We start from the raw sequence: 19,807 nt of genomic DNA on the forward strand, positions 1-19,807 counted from the left end.
CAGGGTTGCCCCTGGAGATTGGCACTGGTAGTGGTTTTACCTATTTAGAAAATAAAAATAAGTACATTGTTGTAGGGTTGAATGAGACTGGATTAGCTGTGTGGAGGGATTCTAACAAAATCCATGTTGAAGATGCAGAAATCAGTGAGCTGCATTCGGCAAAAGAAAGGTCACTACAATAACCTGGTTCAAGGTGTAAAAATCAAGTTTTCCTTTGTCAAAAGGCAATGAAGAAAACTAAAAGGCATTCTGAAATGTGCTCTTTGTGTGTAAGAATGACAGCTGTGAGTAGAAGCTGGTTTGCAATTTCAGAGTTCTTGGGAATGTAAACAATAACAACAGCCAAGAGTACTAGGACTGGATTGTAATAAGGCCATATTTAAAAATAAAATGTATGATTTCAGTGGTTTCCATGTTTTCTGGCCAGTTTTATTTTTTGCTAGGTTAATGGTAGGCTAAGTAGCTGATTACTAGTTATAAGATGGAATAGAAATCATAGGTGGCAGGGATCTTGGGATAGTCCAAAACTTCCGGCAGCAATAAGTGGTGGTGGTGGGCGGGTGAAGCTGAAACACAAAGTTCCATTAAGGCAAAGAGCATAATGCAGACCTTTAGTATGAAAGTATCAGAGGCTACAGTGATGTCCAGATACAGAGTGGAAGGCAGCAGTGTCATTGGCCAGCTGCATGGTAGGACAAGTAGATCTAGGGATAATCTGAACCAAACCTCTCAATTGTCTAGATTTTCGCCTCATATCTTTGACCTGTTCCTCATAAAATTTGTGGGTTGCTGGAAAATCACTGAGGATTGAAGTCACTACATAATGCCATACCTTTGAGTTTCAGACTTCGTATCATATCATACATTCAGAAAATGTATGCTAGCACAAATCCTGCTACTCTAGAAACTTTCTAAGTTTATAAGAGCAACACTTAAAATCTGTCCCTATTTGTGTGTGCTTGTACTCCCATTATGTTAGGCTTTGTCCAGATTTCTTGGGATAAGATGTTTAGAGGTATGATCTGAACAGAAATGAACTATAGAGCTATGTAGAAAAGGGCCTCAGAAAATATAAATGGGAAAAAATGGTTCCCAGAACAAGAGAGTTAAAGAAAATTGTAAATTAAATGTTAAAATAATTGGTAATAAAAGCAGAGACATTTGAATTAATGCACACTGTTGAATGGATAGACTGGAGGTTAAGCTCTTTGCCACACAAAACAGGAGTGTGTGGGTCATCCTAACCTCCAGTCACTGTCTACATAGGGTATACATCGACTCAGTCATATCTACATGGCATTCCTTCTGGTACTCTGACTTCCTAGCACCTCGCAAAACCTGCTGGATGATTGGCTACTCTAAAATGAATGTCCATATACATTCCATTTAACTTGCAGCTCAGATAGTAGCTAAAATGGTCAGGCCCAGACCTTTTGATACACTAGTTCACAAACCTGGTTAATAAATGAAGAAATTAACATTTAAATATTAAAGTAATTTGTTTTAGGACTAGCATCTGCTACTTTTGATATAATTTTCAATTATGAAAAAATGATAGCTGTGTTGTTAAAAGATTCGAATTTAACACGTCTTACAAGACCAAATTTCACAAACTCAGATTTGAACAATTACTTTATTAACCATATAAGTGAATTGGTTGGTATAAACTCTTTTCAGTCATAATTCAGGTCACAGACGGTCAATGGTAAATTCAATATACAAGGAAAACTGAGAGTAGCGAATCAAACAGCACATTTTTGGGGGGAAGCCTTAGCATCTACAGAAAGCTCATGCATATCATGGGAGAACATGCAAGCTCACAGACTGTGATCAGAAGTCAGGGTTGAATGCAAGAACATGGAGTTGTGACACAGGTATCATACAACCTGAACCACTGCACTGTTTGCCAACTCAGCAGCAACATTTTTTGTGCTGGTGCAGGAACTTAAAATTCTGTAAAAGAGTTTGAAAATGTAATAATGTTAGAATAGCTCTACAGGAAGTGACTATCAGAATTAAATGTCTGACTTGAAAATCTGGATAACAAGACTACAGAAAATGTTTCAGAGCTATTAAATCATTATATCAGGAATATCCGCTGGGGGTATAAATGGTACTATGGAAGGGTAATGGTATATCTGTAGGGGAATCAACAGCACCATTGCCTTCTTATGAAATTGATAGTCGAAAACTGCACAGGTATATGTTCCTTGGGAAGTGAAACCAGCAGTGAAACTGCAAAAATCCAGATCACATTACCAAAATACTGTCCACAAAAGGCAGAGGAAAAGCAGCTTGTGGCTGGGAAGAAAATATGTTGTGTAACTGAATCATTATGATATCCAGGGAACACAAGAGAACATATACAACCAAGTTACTGCCAGTGGGATACATGCAGAACAATAGGCTAATGCATGCCGAGGCATTATCTTTTAAGGGAGAATTGACAGAACCTAGCCAGCTCATTCATGAACAGCTATGGACTGTACCAATGAAAGAGGACTTGACCGACTGCTGGAGTTTGGCTGAAATTAACATTAGTGGCAGGATCTGTATGCAAGATTGCATAGCAAAGGAATAAGCTGTCCGCATAAGTTTAAGAAACAACTTTACAAAGGATGTGACTTATGTTGTAAGATATAACTAGATGGCTGAAAAGTAGAATAATTCCAGGATTCTGTGGCTTCAACCAAGACATGGCTAGGTGAGCATTTTGGTCTAATGCTGGTGGCCTTGGTTCCTCCTACGTTCTCTGTTTGTCAGCACCTGAAGAACAGGTAGATTGGTAGTGGGGCTGCTATTATCTATTGTTCAGTCTTTGATTTGAAATGGATCAACATTGGTTGTATCTACTCTTTTGAGTCTGCTGTAGGAACAGCAGCAACCTATGGGTGCGTCCTTGTTTATCATCCTTGTGTTGTGTGACAATGCATCTGCAGAAGTTTGCTGACTTTGTTGGCTCATTGGTATTGACCTTCCCATACTGATTAGTCCTAGAGTCATTAGCATTTGAAGTGATGAACAATCATTTGCTTTTATACAGGAGTTCCTTTGCATAATAAAGGGATTTGGGTTTACACGGAGATAAGCTCTGCTACTCATAAAATCTGATTGTACTTTGGACTTGGTGTTCTAGCTGAGTCTGAGGACAAATAGTTTGATGGGAGAACTGGCCACTTGATCAGATTATTCAGCCATTCATTTATTATTTGACCAGCTGCATCTAAATTCACTGGGCATTCATTATATGTAATGCAGGGATACTGGCTTGGTCACCCATGAGGTTTTTGTTTTTGTTCTGTTTAACACTTCAGTGAGGTTAGTAATAAACAGTTACTAAACTTCATGAGGCTTACAATTAGGGTTTCACTTCTTCAGTGGAGGATGTGGTTGTAGCTATGTACAGTCAGTTCACCTCATTCTCAGGGGCTGTAGTAGGATTTTGAGTTCTATGAATTTAGGTGGGCTGGTAGAAGTTTGGAGCATAAACCACTTCTCAGTAACCTTGCCTACAGATGTAGGGTTTGACATAAGTCGGTCATTTTCAACATCACATGAATTTGATGTATGATTCCAGAGGTGAGGGATTAATAATATTTCTTTAATAACAGATGGACAACCCTTCTTCTTAGAAAAGATGCGTTGGGATCATTCTGAACATAGGTTCATAGGTTCATCGGTTCATACTAGGCTATCTGCCCTAGGGCATTTACAAGCCTAGCCAGGGTGTGTTTGGCTGTTGCCACCCTTTGAATTGAGTTTACTGTGCCCTTTTTTTGGGTTAGTTTACTGTGCCTCTGTCTAGTAGTGACACAGAAGTAATCCCCGGGGTAAACCTACGATCTCCCATCCACTCATCAAGATTCCTCTTGAAGAGAGTCAGTGAGGGACTCTGCCTAACATGGACTGGGATTCTATTCCAGAGCGAAGGGAGCCTCTGGGTTATGAATCTGTCCCTCCAGCATGTCCTATTTATTTCTGTGCTGAGGCTCAAGTCCCTTGAGTGCGTAGCTCTAAGGGATTTGGATTTTCTGAGGTGGAGCATGCTCATTAAGTCCTGGTTTGACATAGCTTTATACGTCAGGCATAGATCACCTCTAAGTAGGCGGTATGCTACTGAGTAGAGCTGGAATTTCTTTAACCGAGCAGCATATGGCATCTGTTTGAGTCCCTTGATCCTCTTTGTGAGGTACTTTTGGGGTCTTTCTAGTTGCTGCAGGTGTTGGGTAAGGTACATAACAAATGGGGCATTGTATTCTATTATGGGCCTGATGAGGGATGAATAAAGGGGCACTATGACCTCTCTTGATCTAGATGTGAATCCTTTCATGATAAGGTGGGCTATATAGAAGGTCTTTCTAACCACTTTGGCAATGTGGTTGTCAAAGGAGAGATTACTATCAACTTGGGTCCCCAGGTCCCTAATTACTTCTTCCGTACTTAATGGATTACCACCTATGTGGTAATTTGTGGGCACTTGGTTTTTGCCACTATGACTATACACTTTTTGGCATTTATATTTAGGCCATGGCTCTGGCACCAGTTATCCGTCTCTGTGAGACCCTTTTGGAGGATGCTTGTGTCAGCTGGAGAGTCAATTATGGTGCCCAGTTTGCAGTCATCTGCGAACTTGGTCAGCCACAGTCCTCCTGTGTTAGCCTGTACCTCAGAAAAATATATACCGAACAGGGGAGGTCCTAGGGCTGAGCCTTGTGGGACGCCACTTGTAACTGGTTTCGAGTCTGACAATGCTCCAGCAATTCTGACCATGTGGGTTCTGTCTTTGAGCCAGTTTGCAACCCATCTTATGACATAGGGATTTATATTTAAGCTGGAGAGCTTATTTATGATGCCCGAGTGGGGTATTGTGTCGAAGGCTTTTGCGAGGACGAGATAGGCTGTTTGGACTACCTTCCCTTCATCAATGGCCTTGGTGACTGTTTCAAAGAAGTCGACCAGGTTCAAGAGGCAGGATCTGCCCTTAACAAAGCCAAATTGGGTAGGATCCAGTGTCTGTAGGTCCCCAATGTCTTTGTTTATGAGTTCCATGATGATCCTCTCCATAGCTTTGCAGACCAGGCTAGTCAGGCTTATGGGGTGATAGTTTCCAGGGTCTGTAGAGGCACTACCTTTGTGGAGTGGGACCACTGTCACTGTACGCCATTCTTTGGGTACATATCCTGTAGTAAAGCTGAGACTGAACAGCAGCTTTAGTTGAGGGTTTAGCTCTTCTTGGAGTCCATGTAGGACACAACCCGGGACACCGTCAGGTCCCATTGATGCTGTGTTTTTTGCTTTGGAGAGGGCAGCTTTCACCTGAGCATCTGAGATGTTAGGGAGGCTGCATTTTGCTGGGATAGTTATTTGCTCTTTCGGGGGTGGGGGTGGGGGTTTGCACTGAATCTGTCTGCCAGGATGTTGGCAATGTCTGTGGGTTCAATGTATTTTTTATCATTTTGGATCAACTCTGAGTATATCTGGGAGTTGCCACCCAGGTTCCTAACATAACTAAAGAAAGCCTTGTGATTTTCTTTAGAGTCCTGTGCAATTTTTCTCTCGAAGCTGGCCTTGGAGGATTTTATGAGGGATCTTAGTTTTTTGCTAGTACTGATCAGAGATGTCTTCCCTTTTAGGGATTTTGCTCTGTCGTGTAGTAGCTTCCTCCTTCTGTTGTACAGCTTATTTATGGCTGTGGTCCACCAGACTGGACGCCTGCCTTTGGAAGATTGGGTCTTGGTTTTGTTTTGGGATAGCATGATCCATGCATTCCTGGAGATGTCCATAGAATGCATTTACAAAGGATTCTGCAGTTTGGGCCGTAGTTTCCACTGGCCCGGGGGCCTTGAAGGATTCCACCTCGGTTTTGAGAAGTGTGAAGTTCGCTTTTGTGAAGTTTTTCACTGTGGTTTTCTGGGCTAGGGTGGGGTCGGGATGTGGATATCCAGTGAGATTAATTTATGGTCCGATCTTACCAATGAGGGGTATACCTCTGGTATGGAACATAGAGTCCCCATGTTGGTGATGACCAGGTCCAGTATGTTTTCCCCTCTTGTGGGAGTGGTGACTAGTTGTTCCATAGCATTTGAGTTTATAAAACATGAAGGACAGAGAGGAAGAAGGACTGGGCACAGGCAAGGCCTCACTAGTCTGTGTATCTCCAAAAGTACTTTCTCGTGATAGGGTTGTGGACTCATGGGAAAAAAATCAAAACACCTGAATGGGTGGTGAAAAAGGAAACCCTAGAGACACTGAAAAGGGTATGGAGCAAGTGGAAAATGGCAAGGCGAAGATACAGTTAGAATGTTTACCTATTTAAAAAAGCAGAATAAGTAGGCATGTTGTATCGCGCTCTTTCCTTACCATAAAGCGAATTTAATGTAAAGAATTAACATGATTCTAGGCAACATAGTACAAGAAAGCAGCTCCAGGATCCAGCCTGAGGCTAGTAGAGTGTTGCATTGAAACCAGCCTCATGGCCTTCTTATTACTGACATAAAGTCTCTGAGTATGTCTGTGAAGGCAAAGTGAGGCAGCTTACTGATGCAACCTGATGAATTCCCAGGGTGTGTTTTGCCCGATTCTGGTTGCCGCAGATTGTGTGTTAAGATCACAGAAATACAAGTTACATGTAATATTTTTCCTTTGGTTATACTTTCCGATTTTATTATGACATTGGAAATAGCTTTGTGTCCTTTAGTCCTTTTACACATGTTAAGATGTTCTGAAAGATTTTCAAGTGGTATATTCAGTAGGAATAAAGTATCCCATACTTTTGAGTAATAAAAGCAGCTGCGCAACAAAGCAACATTGTTTAAAATAAAGATTACAAGCTGTGCTTAAGCTTATCACATATATGTTTAGTGATATCTCTTTCATTGTTGTGCAAATCTTGTTTTTCAAAAACTTGCATGAACTATATCTGAATATATGTAGAACATTTGTTTCTAGTAATCCTTGCCAAAACAAACAGCAGAGTATAAAACCACAGGAGGAGCCGATGGAACATAGAGAAGAAGACTTGGGACAGAATAGGTAAGAGGAGGAATAACTCTACAGTGGATAGATTGCTGCTTCACTCAGAAAACCTAGCTAGTCCAAATATAATTATTTTCTTTGCTGGTAGTTTCATATCAATCAGTTTTTGCCAGCTAAAGTTGCACTCTTTTAATTACTTCTAATCAAATAAAGCACACATTTTTTTTCCTGTGAATGTTACCTTTTCTGGCAGTTTGTGAAACAATCAAGTAATTAACAGCTTATTCTCTGTATGCCTAGACTATAATCAGCTTTGTGAAGAGTTTGATTCCCAGGGTTGAAACTAAATGACTGAATACTGCAGTTACTAGTTAAGGCCTGAACCAGGAAGCTGGTGGTTTCTCTAACGATTAATTCATAACTGAAGAGGGGAAAAATTATGTAGTATGACTTATGGCCACCTCTCTCGTCTGTTATAAACCTAAGAAAAAGAAATGCTACCATAATTATAATGCAGTGGACTAGTCCATTCCCCATGCCATAATGTCCAAGCTAGTCATTATTCTAAAAGAATGACCAACTATGAATTATTGTTATACAGCAAACAAAATAACACCTTTATTGCTGTAAATTATTTTCACTTAAGCTCAGAACTAAGTTATGTGGACTTTTAACTTTACAAGAATACAATAAAGGGGGAATGCAGTAATATGTTCATCATTTTTCAGAACAATCAAATAACGTGAATATAGTGCTTGTAAATAACATTACATATTTCAAATTATAGGGTCATAGGTTCATAGGTTGGTATTAGGCTATCGGCCCTAAGGCCTATGCAAGCCTAGCCATAACAATTCCCTGGAAATTTTTTCCCATAATATTTACTTTTCTGGGCCACTGTCTAGCAGGGCGACTGACATGATCCCCGGGGTGAATTTCCTATCTCCCATCCAATCATCAAGGTTCCTTTTGAAGAGGGCCAATGAGGCGCTCTGCTTGACATGTATGGGCAGTCTATTCCAGAGTATGGGGAGTCTCTGGGTCAGGAACCTATCCCTCCAGCATGTTTTGTTCATTGTGATGATAAGGTTTAGATCCCTGGAGCGTGTGGCTCTGAGGAATTGGGATTTCTTTAAGTGTAGCATGTCCAACAGCTCAAGGTTTGACATGGCCTTGTATGTTAAGCAGAGATCACCTCTGAGTAGACGATATGCCACAGAGTATAGCTGGAGTTTTTTTAGATGGTCAGCATATGGCATCTGCTTTAGGCCTGTGATTCTTTTTGTGAGGCATTTCTGTGGCCTTTCTGGCTGTTGCAGATGTCTTGTGAGGTACATACCAAATGGGGCATTATACTCTATAATGGAACTATTAAAGTACACCACTGGAACAGTTGTGAGAATCCAAAAAGGTTAAAATCACTGGACAGACAGGTCAATGACCATTCAAGAAACACCAGGCTGAAACGAAAAGCTAAAATAGAACCACAGATTTATTAAATATTCCTTGAAGTGCTTTTCGTCTGCTTCTTAAGCAGACTTCTTCAGAATACAATTAAAAGTCCAACCTCCTTCTTTTAAAACCCAAAAATAATCCACAGCTGTGTGGTTAATTGTTAAATTGAAAATCTTAAAGGCAAAATGCTTTGAATTCAAAGAAATCAATCAGCCTTAAAATGTTAAATGCTTATATGCTGAACTAAGAATTAACATATTATTAATGTCAAGTTAACTAACTGAAATGGCATATGGACATAAAACAAACTGGAATAAATGAAAATAAGAATACAAAACTGTGTTGTATATTAAAATACAAATTAACTGAACCATGGCCTTGTATGTTAAGCAGAGATCACCTCTGAGTAGACGATATGCCACAGAGTATAGCTGGAGTTTTTTTAGATGGTCAGCATATGGCATCTGCTTTAGGCCTGTGATTCTTTTTGTGAGGTATTTCTGTGGCCTTTCCGGCTGTTGCAGATGTCTTGTGAGGTACATACCAAATGGGGCATTATACTCTATAATGGGTCTAATGAGGGATGAGTACAGTGGGACAATGACCTCCTTTTTTCTGGATGAAAAGCCCTTAGTGATGAGGTGTGCCACGTAGAAGGATTTCCTGACTATTGTGGCAATGTGGTTATCAAAAGTGAGACCACTGTCCACTTGTGTCCCTAAGTCTCTCATCACACCTTAAATGTTTAGTATCCTGCCACCTATGTGGTAGTTCATGGGTGCATGTTTTTTTCCAAAGGGGATAACTATACATTTCTTGGCATTAAGCTTGAGCCCATGGCTCTGGCACCAGGCATCTGTTTCTGTAAGGCCCTTTTGTAGAATATCCACATCAGGGATTCAGTAATGGCTCCAAGTTTGCAGTCATCTGCAAACTTTGTTAGCCAGAGTCCCTTAGTGTTGGCCTGTACTTCAGAGAAGTAGATGCCAAACAAGAGTGGTCCCAGGACTGAACCCTGAGGTACTCCACTTGTCACTTGTCTGGAGCTGGATTTGGAGTCGGCTACTTTTACAGTCTGGGTTCTGTCAGTAAGCCAGTTGGCAACCCATCGAGTGACGTAGGGATTTCTGCCCATCTTAGTAAGTTTATCTATGATTCAAGAGTGGGGGATGGTGTCAAAGGCCTTAGCGAGGTCCAGATAGGCTGTGTGGGCCACCTTACCCTCGTCCACAGCTCTGGAGACTGATTCAAAGAAGTCAATCAGATTCAGGAGACAAGATCGGCCCTTCACAAACCCAAACTAGGTGGGGTCCAGTGTCTGGAGGTTGCCAATGTCTTTGTTTATAAGTTCCATGATAATGCGTTCCATGCCCTTGCAGATCAGGCTTGTCAGACTGATGGGACAGTAGTTCCTGGGATCCAAGGCGGATCCTCCCTTGTGGAGCGGGATAACTGTAGCTGTGCGCCACTCAGTGGTCATGAAGCCTGAGGTGAGGCTATGATTAAACATGTCACTTAGGTGGTGTGCCAGTTAATTTTGTAGTTCATGTAGTACACAGCTTGGGATGTCATTTGGTCCCATGGATGCTGTATTCTTAGCTTTGGAGAGTGCTGTTTCTACCTGTGTGGCTGTGATTATCAGAATTTGGCAATCTTTTGGTATTGAGATGGGCCCTTTAGGGGGTGAGAGGGGAGTGAAGTTGGCACTAAATCGATCTGCCAGGATACTGGCAATATCCTTGGGATCAGTATATTTAATGCCATTCTGTTGTAGCTGAGAGCAGATCTGAGCATGCCATTTAGATTCTTGACATAACTATAGAATGCCTTGTGGTTGCCTTTAGAATCTTTGGCAATTTTATTTACGTAACTAGCTTTTGAGGATTTTATGAGGGATCTCAGCTTCTTACTGAGACCGGTGAGGGAGTTTTTTGCATCCTGGGATTTTCCTCTTTTCTGCAACAGTTTCTTCCTTCTGTTGTATAGTTTGTTTATAGCAGGGTACCACCAGATTGGCTTCCTTTTTTTGGAGAAGAGCATCTTGGTTCTATCTGGGATGGCACGATTCATGCATGAGTGGATGTCCTCATACAGTGCCTTAGTGTAGGATTCTGCAGTCGAACTTCCAGATCCCGTCTGCGTGGGTGTTGTGAAGTTTGTTACTTCTGACTTCAGTAGCATGAAGTTGGCTTTGGAGAAGTTTTTTTAAGGAGGGTTTCCTTAGTGGGGGGTGGGGGTGGGATGTGGATGTCAAGGGTGATTTGCTTATGGTCAGACCTGACCAATGAGGGGGTGACCACTGGTGTGGAGCATCTATCTCCCATGTTGGTAATGACCGGGTCTAGGATATTGGAGCCCCTGGTGGGACAATGGATTAGTTGATCCAGGATGTTGGAATTTATGAATTCCAAGAACCATTGGGAAAAGGAGTTGGTACCCGAGTAGTTTTCCCAATTAATGGCAGGGTAGTTGAAATCACCCAGTATTAGGGTGTTTGGTTGTATCTTAATATTTTCCAGTATGTTTAGGAAGGTGTAGTGAGAATCTTGGGGTATGGTGGGGGATCTGTAGCAAGCTACAATTTGGATTGCAGTCTTACCTAGTGTTAGTTGCACCTGGAGAATTTCAGATGCATTGTGTTGGGCAACTAGCCTGGAGGTGTGAATATCCTTGGTGAATATGGACACTCTTCCACCTTTAGTGTTTCGGTCTTGGTTTTGTGGCCGAAAAGTGTGGTAAGAATTGTAGCCTGGTATTGCAGGGGTGCTCTCTGGAGCCTTGAACCAGGTCTCAGTCACTGCACAGATATCGATGTTCTCCATTTTTATGAGTGCCTCGAGAGAGTGCATTTTGAGGTTTAGACTTCTAGCATTAAGTAGCATTACCTTCAGATTTTGCATGCTTGTATCTGTTACGGTGGTGGTTTTATCCTTTGAACCTTGCCTAAAAACGGCACTATAGGGGTGGCAAGAGCTTTAGCCAGTAACCTAAATCCCAGGGGTGACAGATGCAGACCATCTCTGGCAAAGCATTGTGGTTTGTTGATCATGTCTTCCCAGGCAGACAAATACTGCATCCCCTTTGAATGACACCAGAAGCTTAGCCAATTGTTCTGGGAATACTGTTCATTTTGTCATTTGTTCTCTATAACCATTTTATACAAGTTCATGGTTATATGGAGTCAGAGTCTATTCTGGCAAGCAAGTGGATGAGGCAGGACATAAACACTTGAAGAGAGTGTGTGCAGACATAAACCATCATGTTACCTATTCACCTGCATTTACTTTTTGTCTGGTATAAGTAAATGCAAACATAACAGAAGCAAAGTGAACATTAAATATTACTGATAGGATTCAAAAAATAAATGCAAAACAGAGTTAGTCTGAAGGTTGGTTCACAAGGATGTGTATTTTAATGGTGAAGAGGAAATGTCAGTTAAGAGAGGCTGAAGGTTACTAAACATTGGTTTGAGTACAGCACTCTGCATGTCTTACCTTTGCCCCTTTCTCTTAACACGAATTACAGTGTCATTCAGTCTCTGCAGTCATAGATAGATTTGCGTCTGAAGAACACATCTTTTTTTTTCGGTTGGTTCTCTTCCCTACAATAGGACTCTGAGTACACGAGCTGTTCAAATACTGTGGATTTTACGCAAGTGACGCTGTTGATCAGTTAATAGTTTTGGGGATAGTGCAAAGAGGTGACTGGAAGACTTACTCCTTAAACTGCCAAATTACATGAGTGTAACAAATGTATTTCTGAATGACTGTACCTGATAGTTCATGATGGCACGGAGGCACATGATGCAGACGTGTACATCGTCCTTCTGACTTATAATCCGTGAATTCCTTAATGCCTTTCTGCTATGCATTGTGTTTTGCCTGTGACAGGTTAGAGAAATGAAGTAAGTTAAGTAGAATTATCACAAAAATCTTTTACCAGCATCTGTACTCAAGGTACTTGCCCTTTAAGAGATATATTTTATCAGCCTATCACACGCTGTCCTGTTTAATCTTCCATGGTGTCCCTTCCTGTCCCCCATCTCATCTATAATTTGACAGTTTTACATTTTCTAGGCCTCTTAACTTTACAGCAGTGAAATGAGAAGTACCCATGTCCAAGGTCAGTAGGGAGGGGAAAAAGGCAGAAGCCTTTGTGAAAGCTGGCTTCAGACAGAAATTGAGAAATAAGAATATCTTTGATGTAGTTCTAGTCAGTGCAAATGGGATGGCAGTCATTGAAGTAAAAAAAAACGTACAAAATACAACATGTATTGTTAAAATGTATATTAAATTTCATAATGTTATGGTTTGAGGTTAAGATAAGGTGAAGACTTCTAATCCTGAAACATCAGACCCTCCACTCATACTAAGTAATTCTACACAAATCTCCAAGTCATACAATGACAACTGGACTGTGCTTTCACATAGCTGCCTTACCGATTACTCACACAAATCTTCAAGTCATACAATGACAACTGGACTGTGCTTTTACATAGCTGCCTTACCAATTACTCTTGTCTTTGGGCCAAAGATCAGAAGTTTACTCAAACAAGTGGGAGGGAACCTATAGCTATGCTAAGTTCTTGGGGGTCCCTGGATGAGATATGTGCTCCATTCAGTATGATGCATTTTTTTTTCCTGATTTTGGATTTGTGACATGCTATCCTTTGTTATCATGTGCAATTATAATGCCCGGGTTAAATCAGGGTAACTAAATCAAGAAAGAAAGCAACTGACTGTAGTGCAAAGCACATTCCAATTTAGTGGATTTTCTCTGGTGTATCATTTCTGTGCTTGTTTACCTCAGCTTCTGCCATGCTCCCCCCCGACAAGCATCGAAGGGGTCATTTGGCATTTTGCTGAACTTCTCATTTAGTTGCAGCAAGTTGCCTTCTTATCATTTTTTGTGGTGATGAGGTATATAACAGGCTCTCTATCCCTCCCACATGCGCCACCTCCATCAGATAAGTATGATTTTGGATGAATGGATTGGTATTCTCTTGTTGGACATTTCTGTTATAGAATAAGGAATCACTCTCATAAAACCTGAGCAGCAGTAATTAAACATCTTAACTGGATGCAGAACAGGATTTACAAAAGCTTTCATACTCACCATCAGGACATTTATTTTCCAGGACAGCAGTGGAATAAGAACAAAACTGTTAATGCACAAATAAGGGTTGTCCCACCAATGTCATACCTTCTACCCTACACTGAATAAAAACAACATAAAGTACACTCAAACCATAGAAAGAAACTACATGCATAGCATCATGTTAGGGAATGCTCTCATACATTGATTGTTAATAAGTCTAGACCATGCTCTGACTTCCCTATAAATGAAGAACTTCAGTAATATTACTGCGGCTTACCATTTGGTCACAACATAGCAGTTTGTCAGAGAACAGCACAGTAATGTTACCAAAATTTCATTAGTTTAATTTATTGTATAAAATCATGCAGTGACAGGGACAATTTAACAGTAAATGAATGTGCTAATTGCTTAGAATTTTAAACTAATTTACACTTTTGGTAAACTGTTTTTTCCACAATGTGATTTGCACTGTAGGCTGCTTTGTTCTCTTTACTGTCCCTTGAGTAGCAGACTCAAAATTGGCGTAGGTCATGGCTGAGGAGGGCCATTGTACCTGCCTAATTACTCAGAAAAAAAAATAATAAGTGGGGAGTAAAGATGGGGTGTCATCTCCCCCCTTACAAAACGTATTATGCAAAATACAGTTTACAGATACTGATGGTGGTGGATATGCTTACATCAGAAGCTTTATGTATACACATATACTGTATTCACAATGCACACTCCTCACAGTCCAGCATAACTAGAAATCACTTATGTGTTTGCATATTTATAAATCTTAAGTATCACTGCTATAGTTAGATTGTTAGATAATATATGATATGTGTGTAGGCTTTGCTTGGCATATATGCACCCTGCCTTGGGTGGTCATCCACAACAGTATATGTGTATATAAGTGTGGTCACACATCTAGCAACATGTTCTGTGTATATTTTACATAGCACACACACACACACACACACACACACACACACACACACACACACACACACACACACACACACACACACACACACACACACACACACACACACACACACACACACACACACACACACACACACACACACACACACACACACACACACACACTCAAAGGGCAACAAATACATATTTTATTTTTTGTTTCATATTGAGTAACATTACTTATTCAGCATTTGTAAACCCTATGCAGTCTAAACAGTTTTGATACAATTCATAATTCAAAATGACTGTGTTTTTTTACACATTTGCTATATTGACATGAATCATAGTTTCAGTGGCTGTAGCATTCTTACCTAAAGAAAATGTTTGTGCTGGGTTACTGGCATTCTACCACTTCTTAGCTAAATTATCTGTACTATTTTTCACAGAAAAAAGTGAGCAAACTCACGTTTTGCATTTCTGACCATGCATTTACTATTTCAGGCCCAATAAATTAAAGACAAATATATTTATTTACTTAATTTTACAAGAATAACACTCAACAATAAGACACATACCGTGAACCACCATTTTGCAGTTACTGTGACCCCCCAGATTGCTCACCCTAATTAAAATAAAAAAAATGGGAACCCAACATCCACTCTGGGTATATAGATGGAGCCGTATAGGCTTTATTATGTTACCTGACTGTAGATACAAGCTTTATATGAAGTAAATATGTTTATACTGTGAACATTTCAGCTTGAAAAGTTTAACTGAAGGATAAGTATACAATGAAACAGAAAAACATAAGATTAACTTTGTTCCCTTTTTAACAAATACATTTCAGATCACTGTAGCCTAAAGTTTTACATCTGAATTTGTCTTTATGTGGTGTATTGCACTGTTAGGAATACGGTCGTTCCTTATGAAAAGCACCTATCAGAAACCATTAAAGTGTACTGTTATATAATCATAGCTGCTTAGCAGTCATTGTTACATGAAGGCCCTACATTTTGCCCCATAATTGTTACCTCCAAACATCCAAATGACACAGTGGTACTGTATTTGAAATGTAGGGTTTGTTTGATAGCATGTATTTTTCTTAGTGTATGTTTCATATATCTAGTTATGCTCCTACCAAATTTTCTTTTTTTTTTTGTTACATTAGCAATATAATTTTTGTATGCTTTGTTGATGTATTACTCTCTCTACACCAGTATACTCTTCAGGGGAGACCTAAGGTGGCATTCATACTGACAAGGGGAAATGTGCGCAGTGCACTTGGGAACTTCTCCTACTCTTGCATAGGGGGAAAGCATTTTGTGTGACATTATTATCCTGCAGGTTTCCGTTCCAGGCTCGAAGATGGCCTGAAGAAACCAGAGGAACAATGAAGGAAGAAACCTTGCTGAAGGAACAGTTAAGCAGTTCAGAAATGGTAGAATCGCTACCATAGGTGAAGGCAGATGCAAAAATTTTTGAAGCACCTGTATCGGAGGAGAAGTGGAATGTGGAACTGAGTGATGTAGATGAACAGCCAGCTGATACCAAAAAGGATTCAGCAGAAGCTGTTTGAAAGGAAGTTGGAGAGTCAAAAGGGATGTATTATTACAACCCTCCAGTCTGGGGGGGGTTGCAGGATGATTATTTGGAACACTTAGTAGATCAGAGCAAAAAGCAGAATGGAGCAGCAGCATCATGGAGTGAGATAATGAACAAAGTAGAAGAAGAAGGAAGAACAAGTGAATCAGAAGAGAAGACGTGTGCAAACTGTTAAAGAAGGAGAAGGAGAAGAAAAGAAAGAAGTTAAGAAAGGGTCTACCATTCGAATAAGTAGTAAAAAGAACAAAGGCCTTGATGGGTATGAAGTTTGGGACTCACTGATTGCACCATTGGCTGTCTCTGTAAAAGAGGTGATTGTTTCTTTTGATTAATAAAGAGACTTCTTGTGACTTGTTATTTGAAAACAGACAATATATGGAGAATTTCTTAGGAAATTATGAGGTAAAAAAATTTCCATCCTTGGACAGAATATATTATTCAAGTATTTTTTAGACAAACTAAGAAAATGATAATGGTACAGTTTAGAACAGAAGTAGAGCCTGCTGAATTAAAAACACATTTAATGACTGTTTGCAAAGATGTGATTGACATTGCAAAGATTGATGACAAAAGAGGACCGTGGACTGGACGATGGGAATGTGGGGTTATACTGAAAATGGAAAACAGTATGAAGCATATACCAAGTGTTAGAAATGTGAATGGTAACAGAGGTTAAACATAGGGGTCTTCCTAAAACCTGTTGTTTTTTTTTTCAGAAAAGATGATCACTTGAATAGTGAATGTAAACAAAAGGAAATGTTTTATATGATGGACAGACAGGAATGAAGCAAAAAACATATGAAACGAAATGCAAAAAGTATGGTAATACAGGACAGGTTTGGTTAGATTGTGAAAATGAGGAGCAACAAATTGTAGAAGAGGTTATACAAAATGTGGAACAAGAAAAAGATACAATACAAGAAAAAGTAAATCAGAACATAGTAGTCAAGATTACAGATACAAATGTTAAAGAAGGCAAAAATAAAGGAGAGGAAGAAAAAACTGATATAAGTGAAGATGAATATGTGGATTGGCAAACAGTGAAAGGAAGAACTAATTCTGTAGGAAAAAGAGTTAAAGAAAGGAAAAGAAAACACAAAGGTGTGTTAGTTAATGAGAAAAAAGGTAAAGGATGAGTTCCTCCATTTCTTATCTCTCCTCTTCTTTGTTAGAAACTGAAAATATTAGCTATTAATGTGAATAGTATGAAAATTGTTAAGAGGAGAATTGGCATATTAGAATGGTGTGCATTATTAGATGCTAAAATTTGATTATTAACACTGGAAGAAAGAGTACAAGTAGAAAAAATTATGAAATGGAACTGTTGTTTGGAATATGGGAAAGGAAATGTATTCAGGCATATGTATGTTATGTCAAAATAACATTAAAATATTAAATGTCATAATAGTGGAATTAGGATGCATTATTATAATAGATTTAAGATGGAAAAATAATGATTTCAGAATTATTGCCTTATATGCATATGTCATCAAAGAAGAAATGTTTAGAAATTATGTAGGTATTAACATGAATATAATAATAGCAGGAGATTTCAATTGTAATTTAAGAATGAACAGAAAAAAAGGATATGATGTTAAAGTAGTTAATGAAATCATGAAATATGGCAAATTATACGTACTGGACTATAGTAATTGGACTTAAAAGAAAAATGAGAGTATGACTGAAATTGATTATTTTTTGATATCAGAAGGGTTAAAATTATACAACAAGGAGTGAAAAAGACTGGATTTTCTGATCATTTAGCAATATGGATAAGAATACATGAAAAGGAAGATTATATAAAAATGTTGTGTCTTTCGGCTTTTCCCGGTTAGGGGTCGCCACAGCGGAACTCCGGTCCGCTAATGATTGGCAGTTGATTATTACGTGCTGAGTTGCCAGCCCTAATGCACAACCTTCAACGAAGGTACGCCCATTCATGCATGTCTCCATGCAGAAGACGCTCTAGCTGAGAGTCGAACCGGACAGCGTCTTACTGTGAGGCGACAGCGCTACCGCAGCACCACCACCACGGATGAAGATTATATAAAAATAGGAAAAAGAATTAAAAGACTAGTTGAAAAAGAATCAGAACAGCATGACAAGAAAGTAATATACACTGCTGGAGAATCATAAAGATATGAGAGAATTTTATGAAAACTGATCCGTATGGTGGATTAGCTTTAAAGAAAAATATAAAGTATGTTTTTTTAGAATGTACGAAAACAAGAGAAAAAAAGAAAATAAATCATATAAGATATTAACTCAAGAACTATGTTAAGATATAGTAAAGAAAGAAAGAATATTCTATGTGAATGAAAAAGAAATATATGAAAAGAATAAAATAAAGATCAATAAGTTCTTATATAAACAAAAAATATTGTTTACAAGGAGAAAAAGAAGTTGCACCTTATTTAAGTAAATTAGTTAAAGAAGAAAAAGAATAACAAGAGAGTTAAAGAATAAAGAAGGAATACAAGTAAACACAGGAAGGTATAAAAGAAATCATTAAAGAATATGTATTTGATTTATATAGCAAAAAAGAAATAAAAAACAAAAGAAAATATGAAAGAAGAAAATTAAATATGGAGGATAATATATTTCTAGAGAAAAGTATAAGTACTGAAGAATTAAATGAAGTGTTGAAAGACATAAATATGAAGACATCCACAGGCTTGGATGGTAGTGAATATAATATGTATAATGATATGGAATATTGGCAAAAAACTAAATTTGTAGAACTATTGAATGAATGGTTGGAAATGAAAATAAATTATAAAGAAATATGTACAGGAGTTATAAAATGTATATGTTAAAAAGGTGACAAAGATTATATAAGGGAATGGAAACTTATAACTTTAAATAATACAGATTATAAGATTTTTATGAGAATCATAACTAAAATATTAACAAATAGAATGGGAAAGTTATATGAGCAAATTGTATTTGGCAGGAAAAGGTAAAGAAGCACAAGACTTGTTATGGATTATTAAAGAAGTAGTGGATGATGTAAACAAAAATGTTAATGCAAAAATTATGATATTTTAAGTAAAGCATATGATAGAATTCAACATGAAATATTATGTGATATCTTAAAGGCATATAACATTAGTAAAATAATAATAAAAGTAATTAAATCAATTTATGATAACAATATTGTTAAACTTAATGTCAATGGATGGATTAGTGAAGAGCTTCAAATAAGATTTGGCATTAGACAAGGATATCCAGCTAATAGTATTATATTTTCATTGATTATTAATATGATAGTAAACCATATTAATAAAATGACAGATAAGGCATGATATAGAATATTGAATAAACTACAATTACCAATCATGTACACCTATGTGAATTATATTGTAATAATTACAAGTGATAAAAGAATATATGGAAACAGTCATTCAAAAGCAAAACATATTAAATGAAATCAGATTATGTATAAATAAAGAAAAAAGTAAAGGTTTTGGTCTGATAGGAAACACAAAACACATAAAAAATTAATATGGAGTTTATAGAAGTTTTGAGAATTAAGTTTTGACAAAATGTGCATGTAGAAGAAAAATGGAAAATATTATTTAAAGAAATAACAGCTATAACATTATTTTGGAAATCATTTGTATTTTCTTATAGACAGAAGGCTTACTTGATAAATACGATAGTGATAGGAAAAATGCTTATATAGCAAATAATTACATGAGTCCTACAAAATATGAAAAAGAGTTAATGAACATATTTTCATTTATATGGGGCTCCAGGTTGAATCCGGTTA

The 19,807-nt window shown here is 38.3% G+C and overlaps 1 protein-coding gene across 6 annotated transcripts in view; it reads right to left on the reverse strand.

Annotated features, from left to right (window-relative positions):
- The window catches only part of FMNL1 (formin like 1), a 1,099,995-nt gene that overhangs the window by 471,782 nt on the left and 608,406 nt on the right, over positions 1–19,807 (reverse strand). For 4 of the 6 annotated variants that reach the window (XM_044055138.1, XM_044055134.1, XM_044055133.1 and 1 more), the window contains exon 7: positions 12,203–12,311. In XM_044055138.1, the coding sequence (XP_043911073.1) occupies positions 12,203–12,311 (109 nt within the window). The remainder of the gene's footprint in view (positions 1–12,202; positions 12,312–19,807) is intronic. The other 2 variants (XM_044055136.1, XM_044055139.1) reach the window with 1 other exon arrangement.

Source organism: Protopterus annectens, chromosome 13.part0 (assembly GCF_019279795.1).
Source record: "Protopterus annectens isolate FY-2018-M chromosome 13.part0, PAN1.0, whole genome shotgun sequence".
Classification (NCBI taxonomy): Eukaryota; Metazoa; Chordata; order Ceratodontiformes; family Protopteridae; genus Protopterus; species Protopterus annectens.